This window comes from Merops nubicus, unplaced genomic scaffold, assembly GCF_000691845.1.
Source record: "Merops nubicus isolate BGI_N331 unplaced genomic scaffold, ASM69184v1 scaffold16859, whole genome shotgun sequence".
In the NCBI taxonomy this organism is placed as follows: domain Eukaryota; kingdom Metazoa; phylum Chordata; class Aves; order Coraciiformes; family Meropidae; genus Merops; species Merops nubicus.
Genome location: NW_008630404.1, coordinates 76,001 through 96,722, shown reverse-complemented (window position 1 = coordinate 96,722; position 20,722 = coordinate 76,001). Strand labels below are relative to the sequence as shown.

The following is a 20,722-nucleotide window of genomic DNA, read 5'->3' as shown; positions in this document are numbered from 1 at the left end:
AAAAGGCTGCAAAATATGTAGTTTACAGTGATTAAAAATGGCAAGTATAAAAACAAATTTTTAAAATGATGGGAGGATAAATAGATTTCCCTGTTCTGCTCTTATCCTGAACCACAGTGAGTGCATTGTCATTTTGAAATGGGAAACGCTTCTGCCAGCTGTGAAGCAGAATGATGGACTTTAATTAGACTAGAAACAAGAAAATGAAATTGAACACATAGCTTTTCAGCTAAGAGAAAGAGAGAGACATTAAACTTCATAGTAGCTAAAGGGGGTAGGTGCTAGCCCACTGGTAGCATCTGAATCTGTCCTTGTTCAGACAAGTGAACTAGGTGATTTGTACATGGAAAATGGCAGCAATCGTAATGAGCAATGGGCTCATTTGGTGGATCTTCTTGAGTAACAGTGTGACTTGACTATATATTTGGGAACGATAAGAAATAAACCAGGTGTGGAGAAAAATATATTCTCTCTGGTTGGCTCAATTAATGCATCTGTCCTTTTGTCTCTGCAGGCTGAGGACATCTGAGACCCGTTTGATGGAAGCGGCCATGTCGCGAGCACCTCACCCACCCACCTTCCCAGTGAGCTTCCTGAGCCTTGTGCTGGTGGTGTTGTGCTGTGCAGGCAGCACGCGTGCGGAGAGCCCCAGCGAACTGCCTGGCAACGACACCGAGGAATGCACTGGCTCCTACATCTGCAAAAAGGGGGTGATTTTACCAATATGGGAACCTCAAGACCCCTCATTTGGTGACAAAATCGCTCGGGCGACAGTGTATTTTGTAGCAATGGTGTACATGTTCCTGGGAGTATCTATCATAGCTGACCGCTTCATGTCCTCCATCGAAGTCATTACATCCCAAGAACGGGAAATAACCATCAAGAAGCCCAACGGCGAGACCAGCAAAACCACAGTGAGGATCTGGAACGAGACCGTGTCCAACCTCACCCTGATGGCCTTGGGCTCCTCTGCCCCAGAGATCCTCTTGTCTGTTATCGAAGTGTGTGGCCATGGCTTCACAGCAGGGGACCTGGGGCCAAGCACAATTGTGGGGAGTGCTGCGTTTAACATGTTTGTCATCATTGCGATCTGTGTTTATGTTGTTCCAGATGGAGAGATAAGGAAGATCAAGCACTTGCGAGTGTTTTTTGTTACAGCAGCCTGGAGCATCTTTGCCTACACTTGGCTTTACATTATTTTATCGGTGTCTTCTCCTGGGATTGTGGAGGTTTGGGAAGGCTTGCTCACCTTCTTCTTCTTCCCCATCTGTGTAGTGTTTGCCTGGATAGCTGACAGGAGGCTTTTATTTTACAAGTATGTCTATAAAAAATACCGAGCTGGCAAGCAGAGAGGCATGATAATTGAGCATGAGGGTGACCGGCCCTCCTCCAAAGCTGATATTGAGATGGACGGAAAGGTTGCTAATTCTCATGTGGAGAACTTTTTGGATGGGACACTGGTGTTGGAGGTGGATGAGAAAGACCAGGATGATGAGGAAGCCAGAAGGGAAATGGCTCGGATCCTGAAGGAGCTGAAACAAAAGCACCCTGATAAGGAAATTGAACAGCTTATAGAGCTGGCCAACTACCAGGTCCTGAGCCAGCAGCAGAAGAGCAGGGCCTTTTACCGCATTCAGGCCACTCGGCTCATGACGGGAGCTGGCAACATCTTGAAGAGACATGCTGCAGACCAGGCCCGCAAAGCTGTCAGCATGCATGAGGTCAACAGTGAGGTGGCAGAAAACGATCCCATCAGCAAGCTCTACTTTGAGCAGGGTACCTACCAGTGTCTGGAGAACTGTGGTACGGTTGCCCTGACCATCATTCGCCGGGGAGGCGACTTGACCAACACGGTGTATGTTGACTTCCGGACAGAGGATGGAACAGCCAATGCTGGCTCTGACTATGAGTTCACTGAAGGGACAGTGGTCTTCAAGCCTGGAGAGACCCAGAAGGAAATCCGTGTTGGCATAATTGACGACGACATATTTGAGGAGGATGAGAACTTCCTGGTCCATCTCAGCAATGTCCGTGTGAGCACTGAGGCTTCAGACGAGGGCATTCTTGAGGCAAGCCGTGTCTCAACTCTTGCCTGCCTGGGATCCCCATCTACTGCCACTGTCACTATCTTTGACGATGACCATGCTGGCATCTTCACCTTTGAGGAACCAGTGACACATGTCAGTGAAAGTGTGGGGACCATGGAAGTGAAAGTGTTGCGAACCTCTGGTGCACGAGGAAATGTTATTGTGCCCTACAAAACCATTGAAGGCACAGCCAAAGGCGGAGGAGAGGACTTTGAAGACACCTGTGGAGAGCTGGAGTTCCAGAATGATGAGATAGTGTAAGTGAAGGTTTTATTGTTTACTTACAGTCTCTGTACTCCCGAAATTAAATGCATATGGCTCCCAGAGCTGCGCTGGAGGTGCCTGGGTGCCGGTGCGTTGCAGTAAGCCATGAATGGCCTTATGTGCTTTGAAGAGCCCAAAACGCTGTGTCCCTGCCTTGCTAACAGAGCAGAGAGTGATGCCTGCTCCGGGGCACTCTACCCTTTCAGCAGGACTGGTTTGTGAGCCCAGCCTCCCACACCCTACCCATGCGCTGAGCAGATCTCTACAGCTTTGGCTCTAGAGCAGAGCAGAGAATGAAACCAAGCTGGCTTTTACTGCTCAGTCACAAGGACCTGTCTTGTGGAGGGCCTAAACTGACTGTATGTGTTGTGGTACCTATTTTCCCTTGCCTGGTGAGGGTCAGGTCATCCAGGACTGCACCACAGCCTATTCCACTAATACTCTGCTCAGGGCTTTAGAGAAGGTCACTTCACCTCCTCCCCTTCTAAAGGCTTCAGGGCTGGGTCATTGTCCAAAACATGTCCTGAAAAAGCAGTGTCATGCAGAGAAGCCTCATGGTTAGGATGCAACTGGAGCAACGTTTAGCTGCTTGCAAATAAAAAAGAGGTGGAAAAATGAGTAGTGCTGGAGCCTTGTTTATGATATTATTCAGAGAATATATATTAGCCCATTAAATCATGGTAGAAAACATCTATCCTTGGGTATGTCATGAAGACATTTCCTTGCCCAGTTGGGGCTCTGGGAGGAGCAAGGGTTGGGAGTCGTGTTGTTCCAGCCTTGGGCTCTTCCTACAGTGAAGTCTGTGTCTTGTAGAGCAGTTCCTGCCAACGGTAGACTCTGTAGCACAAAACCACTGCATAGAATTTGGAGCAGTTACTGGTAAAGGGCACTGCTGTGTCAAGGGAGAGCTAAATGTTGGCTTGGGTATTGTGTACCATACAACTGGTCTCTCAGGAGCCGAGATTGATCCATGATGAGTGCCAAGAGTGGGCCTTACGTTCTGTCTGTTACTTGTATCTGCTCTGTGTGCACAGGGAGAATGAAGCAAATGGGGGAATCATTAAACTTCTTAAGTAGGGGGAAAGAAAAAAAGTGATTTGTAGTTCTCAGGTAGGGTATTAGACCAGTTGGGATTTTGACTTCTTAGGAAAAACTGAGCAAGAACTTCACAGCTTAAGCAATCTGGAGGCCAAAACATGCATGTTGCTCACATGGGTGCCATCGTTCCTGGCTCCTGAATGATAACTGTAGTTGAGAGGAATGCAGTTATTTGATTTTTTTTTCCTTTTTTATTTTATTTTGGGAGAAGCAAGGAGTTGCCTGCTGAGATGCCATGAACTAGGCTATAAGGATATCCCCCAAAGGCTCTTTACTTTTTAACCAGGTCACTCAGCACTAACAAAACTGGGCTACTGGCAGGAAGACTTTGGCGTTTGATCTCAGTTCCCCTGGAACGTGACATGTTTACAGGGCAGGTCAAACACAAGGCTGCAGGCTCTGCAGCTGCACTCAGAGGGGCTTGGGCTTCCCCCTTTCCTTGGATCCATCACTCTGGCCAGGATTTCTGTGCTGTTCTTCATCAAAAACTGGTAGTGATGCCTGTGTTTGCACTGCCTTTTGGTGCCCAGTCTGTTGCGTGGGGTTTTGCTGTGGGACCATGGTGTCTTCACCCCACTGCTGTGCTGAGGCCCGGGGTGCTGTGCCTACTGCCTCTGCTGGTGGCCTTTCCTCCACTAGGATGTTCACTGTTGACTTTTGCAAACAGCTAAGGGGTATGATGGAAAAGGGCTGACCACATCCACCCGTCAGAGCCTCTGCCTGGTCTCCTCATGATGGCAAGCCTCCTTTTCTTACTGGCTGTCAGCATGTGTGCAGCAAGCAAGGCATGGGGAAAGAGGCTTTCTTAGGAACCCAAGTGTGGTTTTTCTGCAGAGATGCCAGGGCATTCCATCATATTTCTATTGCCTTTAAACTCTCTCTTCCTGGAATCAAAGGGAGGGACAGTACATGGGAAGCACCACTTTAGCAGTTCACAGCCTCGTAGAGCTGAGGGCTTGTGGAATGGGATGGGAGGAGGTGGCGACTGCTGAAGCATATGTTGACCAAGGGGCTTGCTCCATTCGTGTGGGAGAGGACATGAACATATCTTAATTTTCTGGGAGAAGGATGAAACTCATTCATGTGGCTCAAAGGCAGTAGGTATTCCCTAAAAATTAGCTCCATGTTCAGTTGTTGGATCGAGTAGGATGTGATTTTCTGGGGCATTAACAACAAAGGCAGGGCAGTGTAGGGGGGACATGCAGATGAAAGAAAACTGTGTACAAGCCTCTATTATTAGAGGGATGGCTTGCTGGTAATTCCCAGTAAAATTAGAAAGCGCTAGGAGGGCCTTGATCTTCTGGAGACCTTCCTCCAGTTCCCAAAAGGTCCAATTATGTAACATGTTTGTTTGCAGCATCCAGAGAGACTTTCCCATTTTGCAATCTGTTGATGTCCCCTTTCCCAGAGCACACAAAATAGCTGTGTAGCTGCGGAAGACATGCCACTCCTGTGCCTTTAAAAAAAGATCTCATTCTCATGCTACCAAAGAGAGGTATAATGGAGAAGATGTTGGTCCTTCTATGGAATATTTTATCCCAGCACTGCCTAGCAGCTTCCAGAAGTGATGTTTTTCTGCTCCCTGCTCCTGAAGCACAGCTTGTGTCTTCAATGGCTGCATGTTGGCAAGTGAAAGAAACAGCATTTGAATGTGTTTTTGCAAAGGGGTTAGCAGGGTTTGTAAGCAGATTGTTCCAAGCTGTGTGGGAAAGCTAAAGATGTGTGACTTGGGTCTCAGCAAGGTTGGTCTCAGTGATGCTGCATGGGTACCTGTGACTCTGAGACACTGGTGTAGGACAGGGTGCTATGATTTAAAGTGTAAGAGAGAGCCTTCCCTCTGGGGCCATGCTCAACAAGGTGACTCCAGCCTTGTCTTGCATCTCCATCAGTGATTAAAGCTTTCTTGATGAGAACATGGAGAAGATGTGTTGTTGCAGGCTATTCCTGCCAACTCCTCTACCATAGCTATTGTGATCATAGAAGAGGTCATTTGTTCATTTGGTAGTGTTTTTTTATCTCTTGACTGATTGCCAAATAATTCAAAAGAAGTTCAGCCTCCTATCTTAGAGGAGGAAGCAATCCTTTCCCCACATGATGGAATCTCTTTTCCTAGTTGTCTCAAAACATCAGGAGGGGTACCTCTTCTAGATGTGACTGCAAAGTGATAGGAAAATTGTGTGTTCTTTCATGTTCAGAAAAATGGTAGCTAACATGGCAAGTAGAGATCTGTTACAAACTGTGTTCCAAATATCTGCACGCACACCCTCCAAAAGGGAGGGGTTTACTGCATTAATAAGTCAGTGAGGAAGACAGTATACACAATAATATGGATAACAGATTAAACTGACATTTCACCTATGCAGTTACACCTGTAAATCCATGGAGAGTCTTACGTCAATAGGTCTTGCTATTCCTAATATATAGTTTAGCTATTTTTATAAAAGATGTCTGCTGCACGTTTAGGACTCGACGCTCATGACCCATTGAATTTGACTTGTTTAAGTCAAATTTGACATTTCTCTGGAAGCATAAATCTAGGAGCCAAATGCTAACAGTGACACAAATATCAGCTAAATTATCTGATATTTTAAGGAAAGTGTCCCCAGAGACCACATAGCCTCCCTCCTAAGACCCCTTTAAAAATGTCAGTGTCAATAAACACAGATTGTGTCAAAGAGAAACCAAGTGGTGCTGCTTTTTTAAGTTCCCCTTTTCCCAAAACAGTTGGGTGGGGTATTTCTAAATAAACAGCAAAAATAAAGTCCTGACTCAGGCCTAGAACCTCTGTAGCTCAGTTTTGCATCTATGGCTTGCAGCTTCAAAGGGAAAAAAAAAAGAAACCTCCAGGATGCTCAGCAGAGATCCTTCTGATGTGTCATGGAGACCACTATAAACCAGGCTGAAGGAGAAGCCAACAAATATTCCCCATTTCACATGTCACCGTTGAACACGTTCTCTCTCTTTGTCCATCCCACTGCGTTTGTGTGGGTCAGTGTTCATCCTCTTCACCACAAGCCCTGGTTTGTGCAGGGTTAATGTCTGGAGTCACAGCGTGAGATATCAAAACAGACCAAACAAAGATTAAACTCTTATTCAGCTTGCTTCCAGCGCCCAGCTTGGGTTTTAGAGCATGTTTTTCCCTCACCACTGGCAGTCTCGTCTGGCACAGTGGGACCTGCAGGCAATTGAAATACAGCCAGCAAGATATAGATCTTGGATCCTTGGCAGGAGCACCCAGCACCCTAGGTCCATCTTATGGGAGGTGGCCCTGACCGTGGCCCACAACAGGGAGATGTGTGTCGTGCCAGGCTGGGGCATGGCATGAGGGCTTGTTTCCCTTTTCAGGGGAGTTTTGCAAAGGAGAAGTTCCCTGGGACTGAAATGTATCATTGAAGGCCAAAAGCTGGTCATCCTCTCTTCAGTGGGGAAGATATAGCTGTAACAGGGCGAGCTGACAATTTTTTCCCTCTTCATTCACACAATGTGTAGTCTTTCTTGAACACTCCTAAAATGTTAGTCATGCCCATCTCTTTGAAACTGCTGTACGTTTGTCTTGGTAGCAAAGAAGTAAAACCACATGGTGTTCACAGACTTTACCCTTTCTCCTGTGCCCCGGTGCCTGCAAGTGCTTGCTGTTGTCCTGTGCACACAGACTGGGCATCAAGTGACACAGACATGACATGTACTGAAAAAAAAATTCCCAATTGCCATGCCAGGTCTCAAGCCTGCAAAGCACATACTTGCAAGTGTGTCTCCAAGTGTCTTATGGCCTGATCTGGTCGGCTCCTCCCCAGAGTAAGGGCAGTGGGTGTACTTCTGTGGCATGTCATCATGGTGTGGTGGGTGTCGTGGGACTAGTCTTGCCTGTAGCTTGCTTGAGGAGGATAAGCATGGGATGCAGTCTTCCATGTGCCCAAATAAGTCATGAAATCTAGGAACTTGATTCGATGATGTCTCCTGTGGAGGGGATTAGGTGGCGAGGTTGTGTTACTGGATGAAGCACATTGTGCCGGGAGGAGCGGGAGGGGAGAGGGTTAAAGACAAGAGTGGTTAGGTCTTGCTGAAGAACTGACACAGTTTTTGTCCTTGAAAAAACAATGTTTCCTTATTTGTAATGAGCTGTTGTTGGCAATTTACTGCTGCCAGCTGCATCTCTGTGGTTGATTAAGGGAGCTTGGATCCTAAATATGTAATAACTCTCTGAAAGCCATTGAGAGGCAGTTATTAGCTTCATCAGGGCCTGTGTACACATCCACTAAGCTCCTTTATGAAAAGGCTACCTATTAAATGCATTGTAGTAATTTATAAAACACAGGATCTAGGCTTGTTTCAAGAAATTAAAGCAGCAACCCTACTGAAGATTCTTGGCATGAGAAAGAGTTATCTTGGAGGGAAGCACTTCTCTGCAGCTTCTTGCTGGAGAGACAACAGTGGCCAGTGCTTGAGCGGAGAGAGGTGAGTAGCTGGTACACAGGACCTTGATGCAAGTGCTAATTCAAGTTAGGCATCAGCCTTGGGAATAGGCTTCTTTCCTCTGACACTTTGTGCCCAGCATTAACCTCAGTGGATGACAGTCAGTAGTTTTCTCCCAGAAGCAGGGCTGCATTTATGGGCTTAAAACAAGAGTAAGAGAACAAAACGCAGACAGCTGACCCCAGCCAGCATCCAAGCATCTGTGCAGATGGGCAGAGAAACATCTGCTCCCATCCAAAGCCAAGCAGAGAGGAGAAGCTGGACCTGGCAGACAGCTCGCTGAGTCAGAAGCAGACCCTGCCCCGGAGGAGAGGCTGAGCCCAGAGGCATCGTCCCGCATGCTGCGGGTGGATGGAGCACTATGGGCCGGCTCGCTGCTGCCAGAGGGGTGCGACGTCGTTCTGCCCTTGGCAGACAAGTCTACCAGAAGTAATGCTCAGTCTTCCATGTCTGGGGCTGCACTGTATGTGTCCCTACTGGCTTTGCTTCCACGAAGCACAAAATTGCATGTTCACTAGCAAGGACATGCACATCGCTGCCATGCAAGGGGAAAGACACTCCTGTCCCTTGTCTCTGCTCCTTCCCCTGCTCTCCAGCACCACAGGATAGCTGTCTTAACCTTCACAATCTGGTCTTGCTGAACCACCTGTATGTCTACAATACTTTGAGATGAGGAGCTTTGATTAAAAGTGTCTTCCACAAGCACAGTGTTTGGGGTGGCCAGGTGCATGGACTAGCTGCACTAATGGATGTGTTCTCTGCTTTGCAATCTCAGGCACAGTTGGAGTTAAGGTCGGTCAATCATAAATGCCATTGAGCCTGAGGACATCTTGGGAGATATCAAAAACTCTACTAATAATGTTTCTGACACTGACGTTGCACTGATGTCCAAGAATGGCAATGCTGGATCCTGGGTGACAACAAATAAAAATGGCATTCTCTGTTTTAAAAATATCTTAGAGTAAGAGAGAAAATATTCCCACTGCTGTGCATGTTAAGAGGGTGACCAGCATGTGCCTCCTCCGTCCAGTCCCTATATGGTTCCATTTCCATAGTGCCTGGACTCCTTCCTACACAATCAAAGTAACAATAAAATGTGTCTGGCAGTGAGGACACAGACTGGATCCCCGTGAACTGGATGCTGGAAGGAGAGAGATGCAGTTGATGGCATCAGATTAAAGTCCTTTCCAGGGTAATGTCCTCAGAGTGCAGGCGTCCTCAGATGACTGAGGACAGGGATGGAGATGGGCTGAGTGGAGTCCAGTGCAGAGATGCTACCTTTGATTTTTTTCTAGAAATGGTTTAAATTTTCTTACATTGTTGTCAGGAAACTTCTTTGTTCTTTGGAGTGCTTGAGTGATTCCTCTGGTGATTTGCTGCTGTTACAACACTGGTGTGTGGTAGTCACACACTGTGCTATTTTGGGGTCATGCGATGTGGCTTTAAATTAACCACAGGCCCAGTATGCCCTGAGGAGAGTCTTGTCCCAGAGACCAGATGCACTGTCACCAGGTGACAAAGCTGTTGTCTAGCTGGCTGGGATCTAAGAAGGACATGAAGTTTCTTGCTGGGTCCAGAACAAAACAAAACAAAGGATTGGTTTGCTTTGAGTTCTTTGCCAAACTCTTGTTGCTTGCTTCTAGGAGAACAAAACAGTTACATGTTGGGCCTTCACAAACAATTTGGAGTAGGAACATATTGATCCATTAAAGTTCTCATCAGCCCCTCAAAGTGCCCAGTCAGCCTCTCAGCTTTACAACGCTAGTGGCTTGGCTCTGCTGTCCTCTGACCCAAGACTTTACCTATGCAGCCTGAGCCCTCCTCTTGCTGGTATTGGGAAATATGAATTATCCTGGCATGCCTTTAGATAAGAGCAAGAAACATGCCTGCCTGGAGACTGCGGGCATTGTGCTCCAAGGAGCTGTGTGTCCTCAGCCACAGCCCTACTTTCCCTCTTGGCAATGCCATTCCACAGCCTGGGCTCTGCTGTCCTCATACTTCACAGCTCTCACATGAATACACAGCCGTGTCACAGCATATGAGGCAGAAAATAAAAAAAATCTGTTCTGCAGGGAGTCTGGAATAAATAGTGATGCAACGAGTAGGAGAGAGATGCACTGGTTTCATTGAGACTGGGAGGCTGGATCTGAGGTGAAACCTGTTGCTTTGGCCTGAGCAGGTGGGAAGCAGGCTTTACCTGGCACCAGAGTCAACACAGGGACCTTGTATTTGCTCAGTTCAGTAAATTTGCAGTCACACTTCAGGTTTGATAATCAAAATTTGTCTTCCTCCTTAGCAACTGGATATGTGATGGGACCTAGGGGGATAAGATATCTCTCCTACATAAGGTAAAAATAATATAAACAAAGTCAGTATTAATGCCCCAGGCACAAATGATCCTACCACGGGAAAGGGAGAGAAGTGTAACAGGAGATTCACCTGACTCATGAGGTCTCCAGTGACCTGGAAGTCAGAAAGAATCATACAAAAACCTGAAAATGGGTCAGTTTAGTAGGGAGGATTGTAACGGAGCAGCGTGGGAGTGTTGGGTCAAAGTCAGGCTAAGCATGAACTGGATGAGGGTTAGAGGGAAAGCAGATGTCCTGTCCATGCCTTAGCAACGCAGAGGAAGAAGGGCAAGGGAACTGAACAGCAGATTCCACCAAGAAGCAGGTCCCTCTGTGGATATCTGTGTTCGTGAGGCCTGCAGGCGTAAGACAGAGATGTTGTAACCTACCTGTCCTCACACCCAGCGAGCATACTGAAATCTAGCCTCATGTTGTTAGGGGAATGCCTGAGGGGCTTTTAGAGCTGCCAGAAGTCCCCTGGAAGGTTTCCTGGGCAATAGGTGAGATCTGCAGGCAAGCTCAGGATCTGCCTTCAGAAGCACCTCAGCCAGATTAGGTCTGGTTTTGTACCTAAAAGAACCTAGAATAAATCAACATGAGTACCTCAAAGATAACAAGGAGATGAATAACAGCCAGCATATATTTGTCAGGAACAAATCTTATCAAGCCAACCTAATTTCCTTTTATGCCAGCCTTTTGGGTGAGGAAGAATCAGTGGTTGTCATATCACTCAGCTTCAGAAGGGCTTTTAATGTTACCTTGTTCAGTATGGTCGTAAGGAAGCCCTGGCTAAATGGGCCACTAGGGTGATGGGATCAAACCTGTCTGGAAAGAGAAAATGGCACTGGATGGGGGTGAAAAGGTGTTCTTCAGGTGCATGTCCTGAACTGGAGCTTGTTGGGTGTGAAAAAGAAATTTGATATTTCAACTTGCAGACAGAAAGAGTAGAGAGGCTGGAAGTATTATCGAAGGTAGGCTGGGGATTTGCAGAGATGGGCTGGGAAATGGCCTGAGCAGAAGCAAAACACTGCAAAGTGCTTGTGCAAGAACAGTTGTAAGCACAAATTCAAGTGGGAGGGAATGACTGAGTCAAGGAGTGCCAATGTGACCTACCAGCCAAATCTGAGCTCAACAACGTCATGGACTTTCAATAAAAGAGACCGATGTCATCCCGAAGTTATTCACAAGAAGTTCAGCCATCCTTACACTCTCTTTGCCCAGCTGTGTCCAGCTCTGAGCACTCAGCTCCAGAAGAAGCTGGGAAGAGTCCAACAGAAAGTACAGAAAATGACTGGTGGTCTGAGAAACGTGGCCCAAGGTGAGAGACTGCAAGAACTGGGGCTGTTTAACTCAGAAGGACATAGGTGTAGGGAAGATCTAAGCCTTGAACTATGTAGAGAGCAATAAGATATTCTCTGTTTCTGCAGGGACTTGAGGGAGCAACAGAGGCAATTCAGATTAGACAGGATGGAAAATCTCCTCCTAGTACAGATGTGCCCACTCAGGAGTAGCTTAGGGGAGTAAGTGACCTCTGTCAACAACAGAGGACAGCTTAGAGACACTGTTCAAAAATTTACTGAAGCTATCAGGTGTTATTGTCTCTTTCAGGACAGGATTGGGTCAGGTGAGTTCTTGGGGAACCCCTCCTCTCCTGTTGTTACGTGCTAGCCAGGCAAAAGCATTCATCATGAGGGTTGCACTTCAGTCGGGTGGCCTCTGTCCTGCATGGTGTTCTGCCACGAATGTGTGATGGGGTAACATGCAAAGCAACCTACAGATGGAGGAGAAAGACCAAATGCAGGCATACACATGCAATCTTAAGAGCTTCCCCGTGGCCACCCAATCTGGGCTCTTTGTTCACAACGGATATCTGGGACGGGGCCAGTGCTCTCCTGCTGTTTGTCTCCTCTGCTAATAATTAGATGCAATCCAGGCTTCCCTGCAGGAGAGCCCTGTCCCCATGGGGGAAGAAGCAAGGCTGCACAGATTAAGGAAGCTAATTAGAGGTGAAAAGAACATTGGTACTGAAGCCCCAACAGTAAACTTTGAAATCAAGATAAGGGAGCAGTATTTAATTATATACAATTAAAGTACTGCATCTCAGCCCCCTGAGAACTGGCAGTCTTGGAAAGGCCTCACAAAGGTGCTAATGAACAGATCTGGAGGCAGCGGTGGGCTAGGGGCTGTGCTTATTAAACTTCACCTGGGAAATGCATCTGAAGAGAAGAGATAGGAAAGTTCTCGTGGACCACTGGCTTCTTCTTCCTGTGTAGTGTGCCCCCCCTCCCGGAGGAACACAGTCCCATCCAGCTCTGGCACTGAAAGGGGGCTGGCTCTTCTCTTCTGTGCTCTTCTCTGCAGCTGAGCACAGACCATTGCAGATATCTATGCAAGGAGAGGCTGTCCTGAAAACATTGGGGAAATTGGAGAGGGTTGTGAATACTTGGCCTGAGAAAGAGAAACAGTCTTTGTGCCTTTCTCTCCCAATGCAAAGAAGACAAAGCTCCTGCCCCTGTGCCTGCCTGCCAGCCAGGGGCCTGCTGGTGTCTCCAGGGAGCACAATGCCAAGGTTCCCCTTTGCTCTACAATCCTGCAAAGTTATCTTAGGTTATTTTCCCACAAGTTTGCTCTAGCCACTAAAGCAGCTACTTCCTCTCCCTGCTCCTTTGCTACAGCACATATATGGCTCCTGACTTCTGACCTCTCAGCATGCCCTCTCCGAGCCAGGGAGGCAGTGTGTTTTCCCTGTAAAGTGCCTGCCTTCTATTCAGACATTCTCTGTTTCACTCTGTGCCAGCTGAGCCAGCAAGCTTTTTGGGCTGCAGCAGTAGCTTTTAGCCCATAGCTGCTTTTGGGTGTTAACGTGGTAAAACCATGACAAGGGAAAGCTTGGATGAATTCGTATCATCTGGCAGAGTAGAACTGCAGAACTAGCCTGAAGTTTTCCAAAATTCCTCTTTCTCAGCAACTTCAAACATTGAAGGAGGGTTTTAGTTCAGCCTTGGGTGCCAAAGGAGCTGGTGCCTGTTTTAATTTGTGCCAGAGAGCTTCTACGTCCTGAAGGCAGTAACTTTGAAAAGTGCAAGCGAAGGCTACAGCTTCTTTTCCTGCATCCTTCACTCCTGGTATTCCTCTTTGCCTGGTCTTTTCCCCCCACTTTCTTCTAGGTCCATGAACAGAACCCATGAGTCGCATCTGCGATGTTGTCACAAACAGGTTCCCTGGTGATCTGGCTGCTTAAAATGTTAGAAGATCTGAAAGTGATGCCAGTGCCATTGAGATTCATTTTATTTCTCTGAATCTTTCTGGTGATGTTTTCTTCTGCCTTGCCAAGAGCTAAAGCCTCGGGAGGTTCTTCACTGGTGTTTTAGGTGCAAATTACATTTCTTGTTGAATCTCAGAGCTCCAAGAGGTTTTAAAAAACCAAATGCTGAATAAAATCCAGAGTGCCCTGTCTGGCCATTGGTGTGCCAGGGGAGAATTTGCCCTCCTTTACAGGGAGAATTGCTCTCTGTTGTCAATCTTGCAGAGCTGGAAGGTGAAAGTCTTAAGCTGCCTCTCAATTCAAGTCTTCCTAGACCTAGTATGAATGAGCACGTTGGTCTCTTGCAAATACACAAACAGATTGCTACAAAGCACTTGCTAATGAACTGAAACAGCGGCTTGTCCTTTCAGTGATTTGTGGGGAGTCAGTGAAAGACTCAACCTGGGGAGCTCATTACACTGCTAAAGCAGTGCATTTTTAGAGGAGATGCTGGGAAGCTGTTAGATGCTGGTTGAGATGCAGGGCAAGAGGCTTGGCAGCACTCGGAGGAAACCTGTGAGAAGAGGTGCCTATTGCTTACATGAGCACGAGCATGAGGCTGGCTTGCAATGGGGGCAAGGCAGCCAGGCCATGAGGTGGGGGGTGAGAGGTGCTAACATCTATCCCAAATCCCTATACTCTCATGGCCAGGCTATAGGTGCTCTGCTCAGGTCTTAGGTGAGAAGTGGAGGAGATTAGAGTCCAGCACCAGTGAGAAGGGACAAGCAGGAGGCGGGCTTGCAATGGGGGCAGGGCAGCCAGGCCATGAGGTGGGGGGTGAGAGGTGCTAACATCTATCCCAAATCCCTATACTCTCATGGCCAGGCTATAGGTGCTCTGATATCACGCTCAGGTCTTAGGTGAGCAGTGGAGGAGATTAGAGTCCAGCACCAGTGAGAAGGGACAGACACAGCAGCCTACTTGGACACTTAGCCACATGCATTGTATAAAACAGGGACCTGGAAAATACAGTCAGACTCTCAGCACTGAAAATCCGAGCGCTTGTTTCTGCACATCAAAGAGAGCATGGCACTGCTCAGCCACTGCTCTGCTTCACAGGCACAGTGTGTTTGTCACCTTCAGCTATTGCACAGCTTAGCTACAAAGCTAATTCACCCCACTGCACTTTCCTCTTGGTGTAAGTAGATGAATTTAGGCAGCAGCTGTAGCCATCTCCAAAAGGGATATACATACCTTAAGGTGCCCATGTCCCTAAGGCTTGCATCATGCCTCAGCAGTCAGAGCAGGTGGAAGATCAACCAGAGAAGTGCATGTATGGGGATGAGGTCAGATAAGGTAAAAGAGAGGTGAATACATGATGAGAATTGGAAAAGGAAGTGCGGAAGGAAAGATTAAAGAGGGGCCAAAATCAGGGTTCGTATGAGTGTTTCCCCTCAGCTGCTGGTGAACACCTCCAGAGCTGCAACGTGCTCAGGGGCACCTTTAGAGGCTCCCATCAAAGCTTAGAGCAAAGTTGGGCTGCTCAAGTTTGCAACAGCTAGCTGGAAAAAGCTGTTTGGCTCTTGCTACAGGATGAGTTTGACATCCATGTCTTAAATGCATTGAGCTGATATTGTACAAGTTTGCTTGCAGGGAGAGCCTTGGCTTGGCACTAGGCAGCAAAGGTAAAAGCAATGAGGAAAAGAGAATTCTTCTGGCCTTGCCAAGAAAAATCACTGTGCATGGGAAAGGGAAAAAACTGATCTGAGTTTTCCTGCGATTTGTCAGCATTTTGGTACCAGGACAGTCATACATTGTGTGGATAGGTACATGCACATGAGAGAGGGAAAGAAAAAAGGTAACATGAAGAGCTCCATATTGAATATTGTGTTAATCCCTTCCCTCCCAGCCAGAGCAGAGGTTTAAAATTCCTTTGCTGGACATGAGGGAAAACGTCCTGCTCTGTGTGAACGTGATTTAATTAGGGAAGAAAGCTTTACCTTTCAGGAAAGTTGCAACTGAACAAATTGGTTTGGAAGTCTGAAGAAATTAATTGAAGTTTGGGGTTATGGGGTTCCTTTGTGTGTTTATTGCTTCACAGAAAATTCAAGCTACATTTTGTACCAAACATTCCTTCATTAATTCTGGAAACTTAAGCAAGGGATGCATTTCAGGCCAAATATTTTGAAAAATCCTGCTAACAGCAACTATGGCAGAAGGTGAAGCAACAACACTAAAGCATTTCAATTTCTCTGTGAAGCCAGTATGTTGAAAAGGTGTATATCAAGTCAGGCAACTTGTGCAACAGCTCTTTGCAAGTAAGGATTTGCTTCTAGCACCCTAGTTCTGTGACGAAAATCCTGCAAAGGAGCAGGTGGGAGCTGTAAAGCTGTGTGTCAGACCTGGACCTGGAGCTCAGCACAGTGGTGATCTCCACTAGCAACCACATGGAGTGGGGCAAAGTACCTGCCCTCCAGTCCAACACCCTTTGATTTGTGGCATGAGTTTTATTCATTTATTTCTCTTTGAGCTCAGGCACTAATGAGAGGAGAACTGGTGAGCTCTGCTAACACATTTGAACATTGGTAGCTTTAGGCTTGCATTTGGGTCATTAAAAATGAAGTAAAATGATGCTCTCTTTTCACCAGTTATTTGGCCTTGGCTTGGGCAAGGAGTTATCTCCCCAATCACTGCACTAATGACTTCTAATGCAGAGAGAGCAGTGTGTCATTAATGCACTAGGTATGTGAAGCTGCTGTATGAAAAGGAGAGGCTGAGACAGACTAGTTTATGATGAGCCTGTAACAAATCTGAGACTAACTGGCCAAGTTTAAACCCTTGGGAGTCTGAAAGCCAAAACATTTGCTTCAACTATAATGTCAACCTTGTCCACTTCAGCCCTTGATGACAGAAATCCACATTGCAACACTAACACTGAGCAACCTGGGGAGATTTACTGTTCTGGGAAGGTCCTGGGCCATTACCCTGCTTTAGGGGTGCAGGCGTATTGGCTGAGGTTCAGTTGTGAGGGAGGTGGAAGTTTGCTTGCATGCTGGAAATGCCTCTTATCTCTTGAGCCACAGAACAAAATACCTTCAATTTCTTCTCCTGTAGTGTCATGCCCTGTAGCAGTGCTCTCCAACAGTGGTTGCAATGCAGGCATAAATAAAATTCAGCATGTGCTGGGACTACACATAACCTGGAGCCATAACAGAAACCTTAATGAGTTAAATCAGAGCTTTTATTATCTAATTTTTCATTGTCAACCAGTTTCTCCCATGTCTGGGGGTAATTGATATGGTGGAGAATAGTTCTTGCCTTCTGGAAGCTGGCTGCCTTTGAAAAGCTCCCATCAGAGGTACGTTTTTCAGGGTTGTACTTCTTCCTTCTCATTATCTTGTCAACAGGAGCTTTCTTTGCACTGACTCTGCCGAGTGGAGGAAGGAGAAGGTATTGGCAGGGAGCACAAGGCACGAGGCCGTTTGGTCTTTGCCCCGTGGATGTGGGCACTGAGGCCCTGAGGAGCAGTTCCTGCCAGGTAAAGGGAGAATAATTCCCTTTCTGCCAGAAGAATTGCAAGGGTGGCTGCAGCCTGGTAGAGGGAATTGAGCTCAGCCACAGCTGTGGCTGAAAATGCCTCGAAGCTGTCGGGTTAATCAGCTGGCCACTGCTCCTGTTGGTCGGCTCCAAAGCTGTTCTTTAAAGGAGCTCTTTGCAAATCTCAAAGCTATCAGCTGCACACAAAGGCAGGGTGGTTTTAAGTCTAAAGGAGTATAAAAGACTGCAGATAAACCTGAGGAGCTTTTGTCAGTAGCTAAACCCCTGGGTTATATCTGTTGTAATTGTTGAGAGAATATTCAACAAATATTTGCAACGCTGAGATTTCTGCTGAGGATGGTGCATGTTCAGCTCTTGCCTGTTAGCTAGGGAGTGTAATTGGCTGCATTGCAACTGCATGAGTCTGCATGCAGATATCACTGCTCTGGTTTGGGGTTTGGTCCTTTCCAGCCCTGTGGCTGGGCACATGTAGCAGATGTGCCTTTCTTTTCAGGTCTGCGTTCGCGAGCACCACGTGTTTGGCTGTGGCACATAGGCAGGGAGCAATGTGGAGTGGTGGCCAGAGATAACTGGGCTTCTGAGACATGCAGAATGCAGGCTGACAGCAAAGTGGCTCTGGAGAATAGGAGGAAGCTGGGAAAGGTCAGTGGGCATCAAGGTCACTTGATGGTTGCTTCTCACCATACCTAGTCCTTCTTTGGGGTTGGAAGATCCCTTCTCCCTCCTGAGATCTCTTGTCTTTAGGTAAGCCAAATACACACTGTGATGCAGCCCACATCATAACCACCAGCAAAAGCTACTGGGTTTTGTATTTCGGACTGCAGTTCTCAAGTCTGAGTCTTCTTACTTGCCATCACTGCAAAGAGGTTTGTTGTGTCTGATGATTGTTTCCACCCTGTGAACTCATCATTTGCTGTGGTGTAGCTAGCTTGCATTACATTTGGGCCCTGAGGGAGACCAAAATTTGGTTGGTTGGTGGTTTTATGACCGTGCTCAGCATGAGTTACAGAAAAGGAAACAAAAGAGGGTTTGTATTTAAATAGAAATGGTTCTTGTGGTTTTGTCACCACATATGGCAGAGACATATGCAGAAATGAATTTGCTGCTGTTTGCCTAGTAACAATAAGCAGGTTGAGACAGTATGCTAGATCTCACAAAAGGAAACATGACTTTTATAATCTCTATTCTTTTAATTCAGATGTTCACTGCTGTTTTCTTGAAACTCAGTTGCAAGTAATGAATTGGTGGTGGGTGGGAAGGCATTCAACTGCAATGAAAAAGAAACAGGCTACCCCAGAGGCACATGGGTTCATCTGCCTGTCAGACTGCTTTATGAGATGTCCTATGCAGAGGCTGATCTCTTGATGAGGACCAAGCATTGTGAGCTCGGGGCTCAAGGCTTCTGTGTGTTGGCGAACTCAGCTGACTGGGCTGCCATTAGTGTTACGGGTGAGCTGTTAGAAGCCTGCACACAGCAGACTGAGAGCAGGAGTGACAGCTCCTTGCTTCTCAACACGAGAGCATCTCCGTGCTGAAGTGCATGTGTGCAGCAGAGTCTTGGAGAGAGGAGGCACTTTAATAGCACAGGCCAAAGCTGTTGATTCTTCAGAGGCTATGAACTTGTTCTTCCCCCCTGGAAGGAAAACCTGCAATGCTGGTTTTCAAGCCTGTGTTTCTGTGAGTAGACAAAGTATTTCTTTATCTTATTTAAGAGACAACGTCCCTGCCCTCCCAACTACACATCAAAGCCAGAAATGGTGATTCTTCCAGCATTACAGTAAACTTGAAAGCTGGGAGGTAGGCAACAGTTGCAAGCCGAAAGGGAAGGGAGGACAGAGCTGACATCTGTGGTGTTAGGTTAGCAAATGCTGAGCTAAAAGCAGAGGAGGGCGACAAGAAAACACCACTGTCCTAGCCAAGCTCCAGTCTGCTAATCCCCAGGTAGTGAAGAAAGATCTTGTGGCAGACCATGTGCCTGCACTGAGAGCATGGGGACCCCTGTGCTGTTGCTCCCAGGCAGTGGTGGGAACGACTGACACATGAAGCACCTCTCTGAGGAAAGCTCTGCAGCTCATTTCCTGCTGCTGTGGAAAGATATGTGGGGCTTTAATTTTTTAAATAAATGAAATTTATTTTAAAAATAATAAAAAACCCAAATAATTAAATTTTAGTGAAAAATGTTGACTTTTGGTGTTGAAAGAACTTCTTTACAAAGGGTAAGTTGCAGTCAGTACTCATGTCTGAAGCAAAGTGTTTCAATGCCTTGTGATTTTCTAGGTTTTCAGGCAGGAATTGTTTTTGCTCTCACTTCTGCAAGCCTGAATACCAGAAAAGACCATTCTCCTGCTTGCCAGTGAGCATCTTGTCAAATGCCCTGCCTCCACTTGGTGTTTTCCTTCACGAGTGCAGCGTGTCACCCTTTGTCTGTGCAATAGTTAATAGCACTTTAGAATCCAGAACTGCTGTTGCAGGAATGTGAGGCTGGGGACATCTCTGGGCATTTCCAGCACGTCATGTGTGTGGCTGGGAGTGTGGCATGCTGAGAAACCCCTGAAAATCCAGAGCTCTTAATGCAACAGAGTGAAAATCATACTTCAAAGCTGACTGATGACAGGGGTTTGTTAATTTTACAGAGGTTAATGGGTCTCGTTGGTGCCGCGTGTATGAGGATTGTTAGGGACTTAGCATCTTTTTCTCCCCCATGTAGTTCTTTGACCATATATAGCCAAGGTATCAACTTACAGGCCTGGGGATTTCAACTTTCTGTTTAGATTTTAGATGAAAGGCTGCAGTTGGAAGTGATTGTTATAAATATTTCCCTGCTATCTGGTAGCAGGCTGACTTCAGTCCCTTCTAAGGAATTTGTCATAATTACCCTTTCTAGCAACTGCAATGAAACCCCTGCTCGTGGCAGAGGCCAGCGAATGGACGTTCCTGCTAGCTGCCCCAGTGGGATGGGGCTGTGCCACATGTTGGAGGACTCTCTTGGGGCCAAAGCCTCAGGTGAGGGCAGAGCTCTGCTGCAAAGCCCGTGGCAGTGCTGCTGGCCCCTGTACCCAGTGCTGCAGCTCTGTTGCTTTGCTGTGGGTCTGCTGCTAGGGCAACACAAATGTATGATGTCACACGCTCTGGCAACATTGACAAGCCAAAGAAAGCACCCAAAAACTATCAAGGATGTTTTTAGGCTCTCTGCAAGCACAGATGGGAAGCTGCTGTTCCCTTTAAGGGCTCAAACCTGCCTGGCTGCTTTCCCCTTCCTGGCAGGGTGCTGCTGGCCAGAGTCTGGCTAAGGGGCTGGTAGGGCAGCCAGGCTGGGCCAGGTTGCAGGAGCTGGTGTTTGAAATGCAGCTGAACCTTCTTTGCCTCATCCAGAGGCTTGCAGAGGAGATGGAAGTGTTTGATGACGAAGTCCACCTGCATCCCCCTGCAGTTTCTCCTGCTGTGGCCACACAGGGCATGGGAGATGGGGCTAGGAGCTCTCTGCATTGCAGATATCAAGGGATTCAGGTGGGCTCTGCTCCCTGCTGGCCACCAGCAAAGAGCTCCCTGTGTCTGGGAAGGAAGGAGAAGTGAGAGCCATCCAGCACACCATCCAGCTGTCCCTATTGCATGGGGTAATGCCTCTCCATGAGTGCATCCAGTGGAGAGCA

At 47.2% G+C, this 20,722-nt stretch overlaps 1 protein-coding gene across 1 annotated transcript in view; it reads left to right on the top strand.

Moving 5' to 3' along the window:
* Positions 1 to 551: 551 nt before the first annotated feature.
* LOC103779655 (sodium/calcium exchanger 1-like) overlaps positions 552 to 20,722 on the top strand; it is a gene marked incomplete at its 3' end in the record, with an annotated part of 90,237 nt that continues 70,066 nt past the window's right edge. Inside the window, 1 exon segment of the mRNA XM_008947298.1 lies at positions 552 to 2,344. Coding sequence (XP_008945546.1) covers positions 552 to 2,344 — 1,793 coding nt within the window.